Below are 17,571 nucleotides of genomic sequence, written 5' to 3' on the forward strand. Positions count from 1 at the left end.
AAAAGTTATTTCAAACAAGGTTTACTCATCACGAGGTTAGATTAAAGCTTATTTGTTTCTTCTATCTTTTTTGTGTTCTGGGACCGAAGTTGCTTTCTTTTAAAAAAACTATCGAATTCGAATGATAATTCGAATCTAAGAAGTAAAGAACAAAACTGTTGTCATTGTAGAGCCACTGTTGATGTCGAGCGAGAATAAAAAAAGTTTATGTTGTTGCCAGAAATATTTGTTATAAAGAAGAAAAACGTACGATAATATAACGTCAAAAAGAGAACTGATTGGAAATGTATCAGACAATTGTAGCCAGCTATACATTTTCAATTTGTTTTCTTTGGGATGAAGCGAAGTTTAATAATCGAAGTAAAAAACTGATTGGTCTTTTATCCAGAGACGCTAGCTAACTGAGAAAGCCAAAGAAAGGCAGGTGTATTGCTTAGTTTATCTGGTAAAGAGATAAGTTTAGGTGTGTAACGTTTTTTTTAACCGTTTTAACTTTCAGAGCTCAGCTTTTCCTTTAAATTTTTAGTTCCTTGTTGCGTCTTGAGCTTAAATGCGTTTTCTTTTGACACAATTTTTATAAGAATCTAAAATGTAAAGCGACGTTTTTAAGCCGTTTACACGCTTCCAGCTAAACTTTCCCTTTAATATGAAGTTAAATATGTTTTGTCTTTAGCCTGAACATATTTAACATTTTTTGTAAGAATATACTCTAAACAATGGGTCAGAATATCCTAAGAATATGTCTAAGCTTGGTTGTTTCCTTTAATATAAAAATTTGTATGACTGAACCTTTTTCTCTCCAAAACAATGGGCAAGTACACCAGGGAAAGCTAAGAACATGAAGGCCGAAACGAAAAAAAAAAAAACACTATTCTTATAAAATACAGCGTGTATATAATAGAGAAGAGTTTATATAAAATGTAGAAAGTATTTTTTCGTTTTTACTGTTTTTAACGCTACGAAGTGGTTGATGTCGTTATAATAAACCTTAATGTAAACAAAGTTAAATCAATGTTTAAATCTGTTACGTTACCGTTTAAAATAATATTCGATTCTTCAATTCGAAAACACTGCATTGTTATCATGCACTGCACGTTTGCGCATTGGGAAGGTTGCTATATGCAATAGACTAAATAGCTAATTTGGTATGATGCATTAGAATCTGTACGTTGTGGAAACTTTGCAATAACCTTATTTGTGTGACTTATCGATTTTTTCTAATGTCTGGTATACCATTTTCCCTTTTATATTTCGGGTATGGCAAAGCAAGTATATAGTTTTAACAGATTTGTTAGCCACCTTCGATTTTGTTAAACTTTTTGCATTTTTATTTGTTGCTGGACATGCTTATATTTTTAAGCGTTCTGTTTCAGCGGGTACAAATATAACGCAGATTGTGAGCAAGGGTTTTTTTCTCTTTTATTGTTATTTTTTTATTGCTGCACATATTTATTTTTTTGGACGTTTTGTTCTAGTGGTTATAAACTAGAATAATACAAATTGTGACTTTTAAAAATTCATATTACTGTGTTGTATGTTTTTGTTTGGTATCCCTTACATCGGTTTAATGAGAGATTCAGTGGAGTCCCCCACGGGTATTCAGCTAGTATATAAGTATATGTATATATAAGTCTGTTCGGGCTAAATATGTTAGTCCATCTTTTACTATGGGTGTTTTTTTAGTCGTTTCATTAGGCATGAAATTTTTTGGTATTTTCTGAATTTTTGAAGCTCATTTTCAGGCTAGCGATTTTCAGGCTAACGTTGAGCTGTCAATGAGCCGAAGATGAGCTGACGAAGAGCTGACGATAAGATGACGATGAGCTAAAGGCGAGTTGATAACTTTTTTCATTAGGATTAAATCATCATAACCCAATAGCCAGAAGCCTCATGTATAAATTAGAAAACAAAACGTTAGTTTAGACTATTTTTGAACAGAATTTTAACACCTCATAACATATCATTAAATCTTCATCAGCTTTCCTGACTTTTCGGAAGAACGAAATTAAAAATATTTAAGACAGCAACAGTACAAAAAAGCACATCCAGTGAAATTTAGACATACTTATACGAAAGACTTCTAAGACGAGTGTCACAATGCCCCTTTAAAGTCCTGAATTTCGGGGTTAATTCTAAAATCGACTTGAAAGTAATATTTATTTAAAATTTTATGTTTTACCAGCTATGTCATTTAATGCCACTCAAAGAAAAAGTTCATCTAGGATGAAGTACACGCTGTTCTATAAGAACAGTGTATTGTATAGAAGCACAATTAAAACAAGGCAAAATAAAAAAAATATGAAAAAAACAAGAAGCAAAAACGTGTAACACAGCACGAAAAAAAGAAGAAGAAAAACGCAAAAAAATAACAGACATTTAATAATTTCAATATGTCAGCATACATTGATTCAATGCAAATACACAAAATTACAACTTGAAATATCTATAATTATCTTCGAGGTCGTCATCTTCTTTAAACGTAGATTCTGTGACCAGCTTCCCTTCTTCTGACAACGTAGTCTGGATTGACACATAATTTGTGGCTGAAAGAAGTACAAAATGTTTACAATTACACATTTATTGACGTTTTTTTTATATAAAAGCAATATTTCAATTATTTTAATCAAAGATGTAGAATTTACAGGACAAAACACTGTCATTTTTATCTATTTTGTCTTAATTTGAATACTTTATGCTTTACTTGCTTTTCTAACTATTCTATAAGAATGTGCAAAAAAATTCACCAATTGTGAGCATAGACGTTTCTATGAACTGAGTTCTTAAGACAAAAATTGTGTAATGAGAGAAGGTGACGCTAAATAAATAAATGTGTGCCATATAATCAAGTAAACTTACTGGGTATGTGAAGTGTATGGACAGTATACATCGCAATAATCTGCAACAATCTTTCCTTTATAGTGTCCAGAAAGTACATATTCAGCGTGAGGTCCAGTCCAACCCAGACAACATAGACACCGACCGTTTGTCAAACATTTACCGTCACTTTTAACGCATTTTGGATTGCATGCAGGTACATCATCATTCGCTTTCTTGCATGTTGGGTTACTAAAATATTAGGAGGGAGTATATACTTGGCATGAATGGTAAAGCATAGAAGTTTGTATGAGACTGATAACTTACGGTATTCCAGCACCTAAAAATGGACATTCTTTGTTGCAATAATCTGCACTATATTTGCCTGTAGCAGTGTCATAAACTCCGTTAGGTCCTGACCAACCTCGACAACATTGACATTTACCATTGACACACTGTCCTTGATATTTACCACATTTAGGGTCGCAACCACCTTGGTTATCTCCGGTAGGAGCAACACATGTCTTATTTCTAAAAAAAGTACATTTTGGTTATTTCAGGTCGTCAGTAAGAGTTACTGCAATTAGTTTAAAAAAAATTTAATGCGAGAAAAAACATCGAGTAGAACTGTTTGATTTTGATATTTCAAGATGAAGAGGATCAAAAGAATGATTCTAACTTTCTTACCTGACATGATGTGTGTAGTGACATGGTTTCAAACAATTCTCAGCTCTGATTCGATTTATTCCCCAAGCTGGATCATTCGTGTTGGGAACCCACTTGGCTCTTGGTCCTGTCCAACCATAGTTACACAAACATTTAGGTTGGTTACCCGGATGCTTGATGCACCATCCACCAGGAAAACAGGAATCACAATGCTGACATGGTAAGTTTACATTGTCACACATTTCCAGGTTCGGGTTCGAACTTCCTGCTTGATGCGATGGATCCTCAACTTCATTTTCTAGTTCATCTTCTTCGTAGTCTTCAGGAAGTTCGTCCTCTTCATCAAAATCTTGCATTTCATCTTCTCTTTCATAATTCTCTCTGAAGTGTCGTCTACAGTTCACTACAACTGCTAGCAGGAAAACCAAAGTAAGCACTTTTGTGATATCCATAATGTCGTGAAATGAATGATGTATGAACTCTGATCAGTGCGCGTTATTTATGCATTTGAACAGGAATTTGATAATAGCCCATTTGTCAATAAGTCAATTAAAAAAGGGATCTCATTACGAAAAAGGACACATATTTTTCATTCATTTTATTTTTCTGCGTAACACTTCCTATGTTATAAACAAGTTTAGAAAGCAATTAATAATTGTCTATTAGTCGAAATATCATTCCATGTATTATGAAATAAAAACGTTCAATACTGTAGGTTCAAAAGGCCATGACGTTTAATATTGTTATTACAAAAGTATATTAAAAGGAAAAATTATTCCAATATCCATCACCTTTAATAGTTTGACCTAGAATTTCGCCATGTGGTCTATCGATATGTGAACGGTGTCACCAACCTCATGGATTAATATTCCACACCGACAGGCATAGTAATTGAAAAAATGGGTATTTTGTTATATTAACATTTTCTTTTAGGCCCTAATGTGAAGCTTGACAGGAAACTGCATGTACACATTTCCGTTTTCCAATAGGACTTTTTTCTTGTTTCGGCATACTTAATGGATATAGAAAACAAATTATTGCTAATTGTTATAAAGTTTACAATGAAAAGACCTCTTCTACAATCTTAATTGTTCTACAACTCACTGAGAGTAAAGGTAATTGTATTAGAAAATTGGCACAACACGTTGCAAATAATACGCATTTATGTGTCCTAACTGGCTTGAGATGACATTTATAAATCATGTGTTTCTGAAGATGCTTCACTAGTATTTTTTAAACACATAGTTTTCTACTTTCGGTTAATATACTGGCCTTGTAGTACTTTCCTTGTCAGGAAACATGATACGACTCTGGGTATTTGTTTTGCAAATTTGTCTATCAACTTTTTCTTTGAACAACTCAATTTGTTTGACACCAATTTCAAGTTTTAATTTTCAATGTCCGTTCGTTGTTATCATGTCGTGACAAATTGTGTGATACGGCGGCCATAGTAGGCGCTTTAAGAGCTGAATAAAACTTTTCTGTATCCGTTTTTTGTGTGCATTACTATATGTTACGCATGAATGTAGAGAATCTCAAATATTCGAGTTTCATAACTTAGTTTCGCACTGCTTTTTTAAAAGTAGTTTTAAAGTTAATTGCATAACATATTGTGCTATGTCGGCGAATTTCATTAATTGTTGAGTGGTTGATTACTCAAGTTTGCCATTAATAAAAATGCTTGCTCATCAAAACTAGTCCTTTTTTGCCTTTATTTTTTTACTACAATCTTCTCCAAATGGTATTTTTGTTTGTTTGTTTTATCAGAGCGACACCTGTCTCGATAATTTTAACAAATTTCGTACGCTTTTTATCGACGCAAATGTTTCGTTCAGGAAAACTAAAAATTAATCATTGAAAAGTTTGTCCACTCAAATCGGATGTGAAGTGAATTTTCTCAAAACACTACGAGACCTTCAGTGCATACTAGAGCCTATTTTAATAAAAGATTCATCAGCGTTAATCAAGTGAAAGTCACTCATCAATATTGTAATTCAATATCTTTTCAATCATGTAAAAAAAATTAGTCACGTAAGTTATAAAAGTAATCTGTAAGAATAACTTTTTATAAGAACTAAGTTTATAACATTCAAAATGGTCAAACATTTAGAATAGGCCAGCCTCAAAGATTAGCAGTCAACTAAACCAAAAAAATATTTTGAAAACTAAGTGAAATTTTTTTGTGGTTTGTTAACGATGGTGAGGTATAGCACAAGTTAACTCTTGTGGATTGTTGGTTCAAATGAGCGAACTATGTAATGTTCGCAGATAGAAATGGAAGTTTTGAGTTTTATTTTCGTAAATTTGGGAAATTGAACTTCCTTGAAACCAAGATTAGGCTAAATGTTTTTAATAATTCAGAATTTATAATGTTTCTGTCTTATTATTTGTTATTGCATTTGTATCCGTATTTTGACATTGAAGGTGTGACTAATTAACTTCAAACGAATTTAACTTCCAAAGCGTCTATTGTCTTTCTTTCTGTGAAAATGTGTAACATTTAATTTTGTGGTCAGAACACGTTTAAAAGAGAAATTTAATGAAAAGATAAAAACATTAAAATTCATCAAACTTTAAATTTACAAATTAACCATTTTATTTCAACTCAGTTTTATTCTGGGCTCTGAAGAGTAATACATTAAGCAGAGGAAGCTTTACTTCGAAACTCCTGCAGAGTTATTTAATCACTTCACGTCAACAACCGAACAAGGATGTACGAGACAGCAGCGGGAGAAATATACACGATTTTTGCACAGGCAAACGACTCTTTTAGTGAATATTTCAATCGGGAAATTCATTTGTAACATAAAAATCATCAAATTGCAAAATTTCTGTCATATTTCTTGATTAGCTTTTGCATAGTTTTGATTCAGGTTCTAACATAATATCAAGCCATTTGAAATGTATTCATTATACAATTCAAATATTGGATAGTGATTTATAACATATTTTGAGTACAGATAGTCTACTCCTATTAAAGGCGTTATTGATGATCTAAGTACTCCCAGCGAAACAGCGGAATTGATCTTACTGTTCCTAATGGCGTGTATCTAATACCTTAGAGCGTTTGATGCATATTATACATCTTCAACATTTATTGTCTTAAAATTATTCTATGTTTTTGTGTGTTAACATTTCAAAAAGTAAACCGTATATTTCTTAAAATTAAGTTTCGTGTTTAAAATAGAAATCATTTTGGATTAAAAGTCAATTTTAAATTAACTTTAATTAACTAACCAATTAGTGGTAATAATTACGTTGCGCAGAATGCAATTTGCGATTAACAATTGACAATTATTTCCGAAGGATTGCTCTGTTTTTGAAGTAGAAATTTTCCACTGTCTTGTGCGACGATTCGCACCGCTGTCTTGATAACTTAAAAACGATAAAAATCCCAAAGTCCTGTAATCCGGAGATATTTTTTTACACATGTTTCATAAACAAAAGCTATACCATTTTAAGACAGTTTTATCAAAATAAAAATTCTTGCACTGAATCCCGCAGGAGAACGGAGAAAAATAATGAAATGTATTAAAAATCAATTCTGTACCAAAAAAAACTATTTTTTTCGATAAATCGTTATTAGTTATATAGCACTGTATCAATGTATGTATATTGGTTTTTGCAAGCAGGTATTGATATGGCCCGAAGATATACCCGGAGGATTTAATTATTTATGAAGTATTGTCAGAACGTTAGGGTTGAGTGTGACATACAGTGGTACGAAATACAACAACTTTAGTTTAAGATTGACATTTTTTAACCAACGATATGTATCATACATCAAATTATTTGCATAAAAAAGTACTAAAAATGTCTAGATTCTATGATATATTTAAAATGATTTAAAAACTTATTGCACGAAGCTAACCAGCTCCATTGACATGTTGTCAAATTTTATTGTCTCCTTTTGCTAATTCCACTTCTTTATTTTTTTCGTTTTTGGATTTTGGATGTTTACACGTAGATCATATGACCAGCAGCTCTTCGTCTGGTGATGTAATCAGGGACTACGCACAACTTGTTACTGAAACAAAGAAAAAAATATATTAAAAATATATGTTGTCTCAGAAGGATTTAACAGGAGAAAATTTAATTAAATGGTGTTTTATTTATACTTACTGTCTGTGCAGGGTATACGGACAGTATACATCACAATAATCTGCAACGATCTTTCCTTTACTATGTCCAGAATGGACGAATTGGGCATGGGGACCAGTCCATCCCAGGCAACATAAACATCGACCATCTTTTAAACATTTTCCGTCGCTTTTAACGCATTTTGGATTGCATGTAGGCACATGATCATTATGATTTTTTTTGCAAGTTGGATTTCTGTAAATAAAGTCATGAAACATCAGTTCTACCGAAAGTAAGCTCAGCAAGCCACGAAAGATTCCTTTTTGTCATTGAATTTCAAAGATTCACAACATAACAACTTACGGAATTCCAACTCCTAGGAAAGGACATTCTTTATTGCAGAAATCAGCAACATATCTTCCATGTGTGTGATCATAAACACCATGAGGTCCAGTCCATCCACGACAGCACTCACACCGACCTGTTGCTTTATTGCACTTCCCTTGGTATTTACCACAGTCCGGGTGGCATTGGATGTCTAAGTTTCCTGTTTTTGCAACGCAAGTTTTATTTCTAAAAGATAGGAAAATCTGAATATTAACCTAATAGGCAACAAAGAAATTATTTCGTGTTGTGTCTTGTCTTAAGAACGCTTAATCTTACCTGACATGATGTGTGTAGTGACATGGTTTCAAACAATTCTCAGCTCTGATTCGATTGATTCCCCAGGCTGGATCGTTAGTGTTTGGTACCCATTCAGCTTTTGGTCCAGTCCAACCATAGTTACATAGACATTTTGGTTTGTTTCCTGGATTTTTGATGCACCATCCACCTGTACGACAAGAACTGCAGTGATCACATGGAAGATTTACTCTATTGCACATGCCAAAGTTATCTGGAGGAGGAGCAGCAGCATCCTCGTTATCTTCATCTAAATCTTCAGTAAAATCTTCGTCACTAAAATCCGGATTTTTGTCGTTGTCGTATTCTTCTTCTTTGTAGTCGTCATCCTGGAAGAATTCTCTACAATTTACTGCAAGAGCGAGAAAACAGAGCATAAAAAAGACTTTAGTGACTTCCATTGTGCTTCAGAAATTATGTAGCTTTAGTTTGTTGAAACCTCTATTTATGCAAAAAGTTGTCACCACAGTAATTACTATTTCGTGCTCTTTCACCCGAATAATTTCACAAAGAGGAACATTTTTTACAACAAGTAAGCAAAAGTCGTTAGCATTTCGACAGAAACTGCTATAAGTTAATTAATGGCTGTTTAGTTTGAAGTTTGTGGTTTAAGTTACGACTCGAGAGTCTTAATGACAATAAATATGTCGCACTAAATAATGCTATTCATAAATTCCCAAAGAAATATCGTCTGCAAACTTCCTTGTCCATTTTTTTGAGAATTATTATTTTTAAGTACATTATCAATCTGCAAAATTGATCTAAAGATTTTAAGTGACTATAACTATTCCCGAACATTCTTTGACGTCATAAATACGGACTAGCCAGCGATATGTTAAGATTCAGGTTAGTGTGATTTTTCCACTTTTTGACATCATAATTTCCTATCGGATATACTAATGATAAAATAATTGAAAAAGAATCATTAATTATCTCTGTGGTACAGTTTATATTAACCTTTGTATATAGAAAAATGAACTTTGAAAAAAAACTTCCTGTTTACCTTCGTATAATTGGACGTGTGAGTTTTCTCGTTTTATATTCGCCACATTACACATTTTTTTAAAAAGGGCACCTTTTGTATTCAACCAGAATGTTTCTTATCTTTAAAGGAGCTTTTTCGAAAATTTACAGACTCAGAACCCTGTTTTACACATTTAAAACTCTATATAATAGGAGCTCTGCCAATTTATTAATTCAATTTTTAATTTTACATTATTAAAGTTAGCAGTTATAAGTACCTGTGATATTAATCTTTTTTTTTTGAAAATCATGTTTATTGTTATTCTGACAATATGGATATTTTATATGCACTAGTCGTTGGCCCGCGAAAAAATCTTCGGATTCGCTCGCCTACAAATCTACGGATCCGCTCCGTTCTTTATATACCGCATTTTGTGTGTCTCGCACAATACTTGTATTTAGCTAACTAATTCTTAGGTTGAGAAAAATATTATTCTTTTTATATGCTTTAATCTCAATTTGCTGTTTTTCAAGCCGAAAACACACGGGGACTATTTTTAAGCCTAAACTACATTTATGAGCAAACAAAAAATAATGAGCAAGGACAATTTTGATAATACAAACCACGGATGAGCAAGGAGACAGACACTTTCGTGTGTTGTTTTGATCAAGCGGTTTAATTTTAGTGCAGAGCGTTGTTGAATAGACGTTTGTTGTATCAGCATACTTTTCTGCAACACTGCTGTAAGTATGGACTAGTTGAAGTTCCAAGAAAAATCGAAAGATATGGTAACCCTAATAATGACACTTAGGCGCTGAATGAGTGCAGACTATTTTAGGCTAGCCAGTTGGATCCATGATTCTTTTTGTGCCGCTTGAAATTTAAACTTTTAGTTCAATGAAGGCAACAATTCTTTGTTCTTTAATTTGTCAATCGTTTTTTCCACAATGGGGCATTTGCCGATGTTAGCAAATGTTATATTGTATTGTGTCGTTGACTTGGGGTTTGATTTTTTAAATACTAAGTATGAACGTTTTCTAAATATTGTGGTAATATCAAATATAAAGTTTATGTAGAGACGTATCGCGAGTCTGTGAAAAAACACACGGGAATTGGTTCGACGTTACTCGCATCTACAATCCCTGTCAAAAATAATGGCAGTAAACCCTTTTTACACGTGTAGCAAGAGCAAGATAAGTACAAAGCCCCATTTCCCCCAGTATCAATGTTCAAAAGTTGTTCTAACACGTTTCCAAACATTGATAATGGGGGGGAGACGGGGTAGGAAAGGACTATACTGCACTTTTTGTAGCTTACTGCCAATATATTTTGACCAGGATTGTAGCATGTTTGGTTCACAGACAGACAGCGAGTGTAATATAAGATAATAAAACAAGCTTTCATACACATTGTATACATGTTGAGTAAAATGTACTTCGCAGTTTCAAGTCAAGATTAATATCCGAAATAACTAGGATAAAACAGAGCAGCATTTTCGTTTCACAACATACATAAGATTCTGTTAAATCAATTAGTAGCGACATCGGTTTTTTCCTTTTCACAGAACATCATTTAAACTCAATTAGTAACATTTTTTAAATGATGTTAATTATGTAATAAATTGTTGTTATTTGTTATGTACTTTCGCTGACGTTTTTGCTGACACTCGGAAAGTAATGATAGATCACGTGTTTGTGAACGTCAATACCAAATGTGAAGTATTACGCTGTAATCTCCGTAAAATATTAGTTTTTTTGGTTAAAAACAAACCTTGGAATAGTCTTGGCGTGCGTAGAATATTCTATAAAGCAGGCTTGATAGAAATGCAACTAACGAAGTTTAAACGCTGCTTACCTAACCTACGCATCTAAGAAAACAGTACTTTCACAGCCTACTGGATGTTGAGAATTCGCTGATGCTTCCTGCTGACGTTTTAAAATAGTTGAGAAATTAGCATTGTCTCAAGATTTTGTAGCTTGCAAGTCAGTAATGAATGTTACGACGTTATATAGCAGTGAAAATAATGTGGACAGTTAGCATGGCTAAAATGATTTTAGCAAGGCACACTAGAAAAAATATTAAACTGTTTCAAATGTCGTCGGTTCATTTATACACTACAAAACTGATTGTAGAAGACATTAACCACAATTTAAAAAAAGATGGACACGTGAAAGAAAAGTACAAACACCAGAATAATATCGATAAATAGATATTTATCACTAAAACTGACTTTAATACAATATTAAGATATTTAAAATACATTCTTTTCTTTTTTTCTCGTTACTTTGTTATTTTAACACCACTTCCAGTTGTTTTTCTGTGGATGTAATCGGGTACAACGCACAAACTGTTACTAAAACAAAAACAACATAACAGTACTGATTCAGTGTTTACAAGAACAAATGGTGGAAGAAAAGAACTAGTTAACTTTTGATACATGCTTGAATGCACGCTCTGTAACAAAGCAGTTTCATTTTTTGAATGAATGTGAAACAACTTACTGTCTGTGCAAAGTGTATGGACAATACACATTACAATAATCTGCAACAATCTTTCCTTTATAGTGTCCTGAGTGAATAAACTGCGCATGGGGACCAGTCCATCCCAGGCAACACAGACATCGACCGTTTTTCAAACATTTGCCATCAGTTTTAACGCATTTGGGATTGCATGCCGGTACATTATCATTAGGAATTTTTTTGCAAGTTGGATTTCTGTGAAGAAAATAGCATTTCGTCTGAACTTCAAAGTCAGGTTAATTAAAAATAACCTGAATTTCCCAAATGAATAGAACTTACGGAATTCTAACTCCTAAGAAAGGACACTCCTTATTGCAGAAATCAGCAAGATATCTTCCCTGTGTGTAATCGTAAACACCATGAGGTCCAGTCCATCCACGACAACACTCACACCGACCTGTTGCTTTATTGCACTTCCCTTGGTATTTACCACAGTGCGGGTGGCATTGGGTGCCTATGTTTCCTGTTCTTGAAACACAAGTTTTATTTCTAAAAGATAGGAAAATATGATTGTTAACCTAATAAGCAACAAAGAAATTATTTCATTGTGTCTTACTTACTGATGTTGTGTCTTATTTAAACAAAATCTAAGAACACTTAACCTTACCTGACATGATGTGTGTAGTGACATGGTTTCAAACAATTCTCAGCTCTGATACGATTGATTCCCCAGGCCGGATCGTTAGTGTTTGGTACCCATTCAGCTTTTGGTCCAGTCCAACCATAGTTACATAGACATTTTGGTTTGTTTCCTGGATTTTTGATGCACCATCCACCTGTACGACAGGAACTGCAGTGATCACATGGAAGATTTACTCCATTGCACATGCCAAAGTTATCTGGAGGAGGAGCAGCAGCATCTAAATCTATATTGTCACCAAAATCTTCAGGATAGTTTTCGTCGTTGTAGCTGTCGTAAGTATCGTCATCTTCGAAGAATTCTCTAGAATTTACGGTAGCAGCAAAAAGGAAAACCACGGAAAGGAATTTTGTGACGTCCATGTTGTATTCGAAGTTACAGTAGAAATAGAATAAAAAAGGTATCTATTTATACTAGAAATGTTACCACAAAAATAATTAAACTTTTCTACTTCCCAATTAAAATATTAGAGAGAGGAACATTTTTTCACATTCTTAAAAATTAATTACCTATAATTCATTGAAAAAAATTTGTTTAATTAAATCATTCAAAGTTGTGGTGAAAATTAGAGAATTTGTTTTTTTGTGCTTAATGTTCCTCTTTGTTACGCAACAGCGAAAAGCGTTCGACCATATAATAAATTTCGGACATAAATTTCTGCTCGTACGGTTGCCAAATAATTGCTCTTCTATTCTATTTCCATTTAATAATATTATTTGATTTTTTCTACCTCTAAATTTTATCCTGTAGGTCCCCTGAAAAACTCAGTTTTAAAACCAGCATATTCAAGACTTATGGTTAGTTTAATAAAGGTCTAGTACCCCCGCTATATCAACTTCATTATTTCACACTGGCCTTAATTTGTAAATTTGTTTTGCAAACAATTACCAAGTTTAGTACGGGTTTGAAGCGTCCAGTCCTTCTTTGAGAGCTGGAAATGCAAATTTTTTTTTTGTGCCCTCGAAACTTTGAAAATAGCTACATACTTTGGTGCACAACCAACAACAATTCCCACAAACATCGAAAATTAAACGAGTGTGCATGATCTATTTCATTTTTTTCTGGAATAGCCAGTGATATAATATAGCCAGTTACAATAATATGACAAATTTTTATTAAAGAATAGCAAATGATTTTTGCTCGTTGCCACTACGAGGATTCTGGTTGGCCCAAAATGCCTGCATATTATGGAAGGACAAGCTTAGGCAAATAGAATGTTCATTTACTTTCAAAAAACCCTTTGCTCTTCTGAATCCATCAAATTATTTTCGAAACGCAAAATGTTTCCAAAACAGGTAGATTAATAAAGTAAATAAATTGCAAGAACGTCCGAGATACAACAGTCAGACCTGAGATACTAAAGTCAGGGATAACCTACAGCACTTGAAATACAACAGTCAGATCTGAGATACAACAGTCAGAGATAACCTAGAGCACTTGAAATACAACAGTCAGATCTGAGATACAACAGTCAGGGATAACCTACAACACTTGAAATACAACAGTCAGATCTGAGATACAACAGTCAGAGATAACCTAGAGCACTTGAAATACAACAGTCAGATCTGAGATACAACAGTCAGAGATAACCTAGAACATTTGAAATGCAACAGTCAGACCTGAGATACAACAGTCAGAGATAACCTAGAGCACTTGAAATACAACAATCAGACCTGAGATACAACAGTCAGGGATAACCTACAACACTTGAAATACAACAGTCAGATCTGAGATACAACAGTCAGAGATAACCTAGAACATTTGAAATGCAACAGTCAGATCAAAACATTGAGGAATATTCTGAAAATATACTCATTCAATTTAGCTGGCATCCTATCCTTTGTTAACTCAAATGAGCTTGTTTTCTTTCATTGATGCAATATGTCTTTTTCAAGTTTCAGTTTTAGTATTTTCCCCACAAAATCTAGTTGTGCCGGTTAAATGAAACTGCTTAAACAAGAGCACCTAGGGTGTTTTGCATTTCTCAGATCTTTTAATCATAACTGTGCTACGAATATACTATGAAGACATCAGGATGATTTTAAAATAACACCACTCTTATAAAGAATGAATCCCACAGTTACAGACATACGGAAAAGGTCTAAATATACCGTGAGATATTTTTAACATGGCTGCGCATAGGTTTAATTTTCAGCTTAATTAGCTGATACAAAGAATTTAGACGTACAACTTGTAGTCTTAACACTAGAAAAGAAAGGTTCGACTAGAAGCAGTTAGGTCGAGATAATTGCAAAATAAGGCATCAATTGTCCTAAACAGGCGATACTCACGTGACTAAATTTGCCGCAATAATCCTTATTTAAATCCTGACTGAACAAAGTTGCGTGTAATCATAGGTTTTGTGTATTTGACCCATATCGTTCTTTTGTCAAATAAGAAAGTGTTGATATAAATAAGATTCCGAGATGCAACAGAAGCTGGTTCAGTATATTGAACTACTCCTAAAAAAATACTTTTCTAATATAAGTCAATCCTCCTAAAAACTCAATAATTATATAATTATGTATAATATGTAATATAATATAAAATATAATAACATGCAATATAAACTGTTTTGTCTATTTCTACTTGGACATTTTACCGAGGTCAAAAGAGTCATAACCGAGGGTAATAGTTGTGGTAAGAGATAATGTATTGGTTAACTGATAACTATTTCCCAAAATGTTTCCTAATGGTTGTGTAAAAACCAACAGCGTTTTGACTGTCTTGTGTAAAAAACGGCATTTGTTGACCATTTTGGGGTGGAGAGGGAAAATGCGTGAGGCATACTTTCGTTTATAAGGTTAGAACGGTTAACACAATGACTCTGACACTTTGGGGTGCTCATTTTTTATCATCTTAAATTCATAAAGACCAAAAAAAATTTCAAGCTAATGATATACCATGCAAATTTTTTTAAAGCTCTAAATAATTCAATTTGTTATTTCCTTTATTAAAGTTCTATATTTAGGGTTTGTATGTTGTAAATTGTTCAAACAATTTACTTCTCTTGCTGAAAACACCCATATTTGCCCCAAGCCCTAATGTTTTGGTGAAGTTACGCCCACTTAAGCCCTAAGAATTTTTCAATTTTTCCTTTGTTTTTTGAAGAGTTTATGGGTTGGGAACCTGTGAAATTATTCATGCTGATACAAAACTGTAAAAAATTATCTTTCCAACAAAGAAATGATTAAAAAAAGAAGCTACATACAACTGAGTGAAATAAGCGTATCAATCTTTCCCAGTGTTTTTGTACGATTGGTGCCTCAATACGTTAATGGACAATGGCGAAATAGTAAAAATGAAATCCAAAGTACAAAATAATACTTAATTTAGATATTTTTAAGTAAATATCGCCAAACATTTATGTCAAATACTAGATTATCAAACAATCAAATTTTAACTAAACATGCTGACGTCAGCAAAAATTATTGCTGACAGTCGTCATTTAATTTAGTATTTTTTTTGTTGGATAAGTTAATTTTTTTTCAAGCTTTTAAAAAAGCTGTTTTGTAGGTTATATATAGTTACTAACATAGTTTGAATAAAATTTGGAGTTTTTGCATGTTGTGTTTTTTCGGCTGTATTACGTATTGAATTTGTCGCTACCATTATTGCTATGTTCCGTTGTGTGGCTTGAATATTACAAATTCTGACCGGCCAGGTTGACAATCAGTTGACGGTGGAAAATACACTGTAAAACCGTCATAAACACAAAGTGATTTTTAATTGTGCAACGAACATGTGGAAATTTCTAAACCATTTCGAAATTCCTTTTGTTGATGCATGTGCAGTTAGTTGAGTTTTAATGTCAATTAAAGGAGTGTATGATAAAAATAAAACGACGATATTTTGTACATGTTCACACACTTTCTCACAATGAGGAGGATTCGATGTGCAGAAACCGAAACTGCTATATTCGCCCAAACCAGCTATGCCATGTGCAGCAATTAAAATTGTTGAGATCTATAAAGTTCGATCATTTCTGTTTATTGAAGAAAAATAAACTTCACTTCCTCGTGCGTCATACATGTAAAATATTACCAAAAATAGCGTACCGACGCATAATCTTAATTACAAATGGCAGGTTTGGCGTTCGAACAAACCACATCATTTATTTTAATCTTTCCAACAGAAATAGTGTTCATTAATTGGAAACTCATAATTTAGAAGAATTAGTCGAAGCCACAGACCCTACAACAAAACATAACGGTTAATCTGTATTAAAACAGAGAATAGTTTACCATTAGTGCTTGGGAACTTGTAGAGAACGCTATGTAAAAATTAACTCATAAGAATAGATCTTTTTTAAATTGCCAGCTTTTCAATGAGAAAAATAAAACATGATATTACCAGTATAGCATGTTTAAATAAACTGTTAAAAGAAGCATCTAAAATACTTGCATCATTTTTATAAAACTTTGTGGTTAATATTAGTTCTATGAACTTTAGGACTCTCCCTCTATTTCCGAAGATTTAAAGAATATATACTTGGAATCATATTGAAACTTTTAATCTCACTTGTCGAGAGAAAGTTGCATGACTTTTAACACAAAAAGAGTCTCGATAACTATAATTGTTTTTGTTGCTTTGAAGATGTTGTTCCTGAAAGCAAAAGCATGAATTGGAAGTTTAAAGAAAAAACGGAAGTGTGAAGAAGAAGCTGTCTCTTTACACGGATAATTTTAGCCCTCACCTTGAAAAAATAACGCGCGAAACCACACCGAATGTAAACAAACATGGCAGACCAGCAGGCTTTGCTTTGTATTTTACCTAATAACTAAGGTAAAAAATTGATAACTCGAAGCCTTAGTAGCTGCTCTTTTTTTGACGCAGTGACGTACAAGAACGGATAGTTGGTGAAGAAAATTATTAAACGGAATTTTGTGCGATGGCGAGCAGAAAAGAACTTTTGAATGCCACGCTCTAAATGGATAAAACTTACTGAAAAAACTCACATTTCACATAATTTTAGATCACCAGAATAATATAGCCATGGCAGCTAAAAAGAAACTTGCTGTCGCTCTATGTTTTTATAAAGACAAAGGTTCTCTGTCTTTGACAGCAAATACTTTTGGAGTAGCATTATAACAGGTTAGGGTTGATGATGGTTGTCCATCAGGATCTACCTGCAATTAAACGATGAACTGAACATTCAACGCTGAATCACACCCAGCTAGCCTCATTCTGTCTCTGCGCCAAAAAAA

General features: G+C 33.2%; 2 protein-coding genes and 1 long non-coding RNA gene across 3 annotated transcripts; all 3 read right to left on the reverse strand.

Annotated features, from left to right (window-relative positions):
* Nucleotides 1-2,076: 2,076 nt before the first annotated feature.
* LOC130646328 (multiple epidermal growth factor-like domains protein 6) lies at nt 2,077-3,933 on the reverse strand. Its single transcript, XM_057452497.1, has 4 exons — nt 3,502-3,933; nt 3,142-3,345; nt 2,857-3,066; nt 2,077-2,543 (listed from the first exon to the last, which is right to left on the reverse strand). Exons 1-4 carry the CDS (start codon nt 3,930-3,932, stop codon nt 2,474-2,476), a joined length of 915 nt encoding a protein of 304 aa, XP_057308480.1. The 5' UTR covers nt 3,933; the 3' UTR covers nt 2,077-2,473.
* Nucleotides 3,934-7,217: 3,284 nt separating this feature from the next.
* LOC130646329 (teneurin-4-like) lies at nt 7,218-8,669 on the reverse strand. The gene is made up of 4 exons (XM_057452498.1): nt 8,224-8,669; nt 7,924-8,133; nt 7,603-7,815; nt 7,218-7,507 (listed from the first exon to the last, which is right to left on the reverse strand). Exons 1-4 carry the CDS (start codon nt 8,640-8,642, stop codon nt 7,438-7,440), a joined length of 912 nt encoding a protein of 303 aa, XP_057308481.1. The 5' UTR covers nt 8,643-8,669; the 3' UTR covers nt 7,218-7,437.
* Nucleotides 8,670-11,110: 2,441 nt separating this feature from the next.
* Nucleotides 11,111-12,209, reverse strand: LOC130646330 (uncharacterized). Its single transcript, XR_008982780.1, has 3 exons — nt 12,004-12,209; nt 11,707-11,919; nt 11,111-11,558 (listed from the first exon to the last, which is right to left on the reverse strand). It is a non-coding gene; the product is annotated as an uncharacterized LOC130646330 (long non-coding RNA).
* Between the last annotated feature and the right edge of the window lie 5,362 nt (nt 12,210-17,571).

Source organism: Hydractinia symbiolongicarpus, chromosome 5 (assembly GCF_029227915.1).
Source record: "Hydractinia symbiolongicarpus strain clone_291-10 chromosome 5, HSymV2.1, whole genome shotgun sequence".
In the NCBI taxonomy this organism is placed as follows: Eukaryota; Metazoa; Cnidaria; class Hydrozoa; order Anthoathecata; family Hydractiniidae; genus Hydractinia; species Hydractinia symbiolongicarpus.

Excerpts from the sequence above, each read along its gene's own strand:
- LOC130646328 (XM_057452497.1), bottom strand. The coding sequence starts at position 3,932 with ATGGATATCACAAAAGTGCTTACTTTGGTTTTCCTGCTAGCAGTTGTA. Across the intron at positions 3,346-3,501 it reads CACTACACACATCATGTCAG|AAATAAGACATGTGTTGCTC; the intron begins GTAAGAAAGTTA and ends TACTTTTTTTAG. Across the intron at positions 3,067-3,141 it reads TTTTTAGGTGCTGGAATACC|TAACCCAACATGCAAGAAAG; the intron begins GTAAGTTATCAG and ends CTAATATTTTAG.
- LOC130646329 (XM_057452498.1), bottom strand. The coding sequence starts at position 8,642 with ATGGAAGTCACTAAAGTCTTTTTTATGCTCTGTTTTCTCGCTCTTGCA. Across the intron at positions 8,134-8,223 it reads CACTACACACATCATGTCAG|AAATAAAACTTGCGTTGCAA; the intron begins GTAAGATTAAGC and ends CCTATCTTTTAG. Across the intron at positions 7,508-7,602 it reads CCGTATACCCTGCACAGACA|TAACAAGTTGTGCGTAGTCC; the intron begins GTAAGTATAAAT and ends TCTTTGTTTCAG.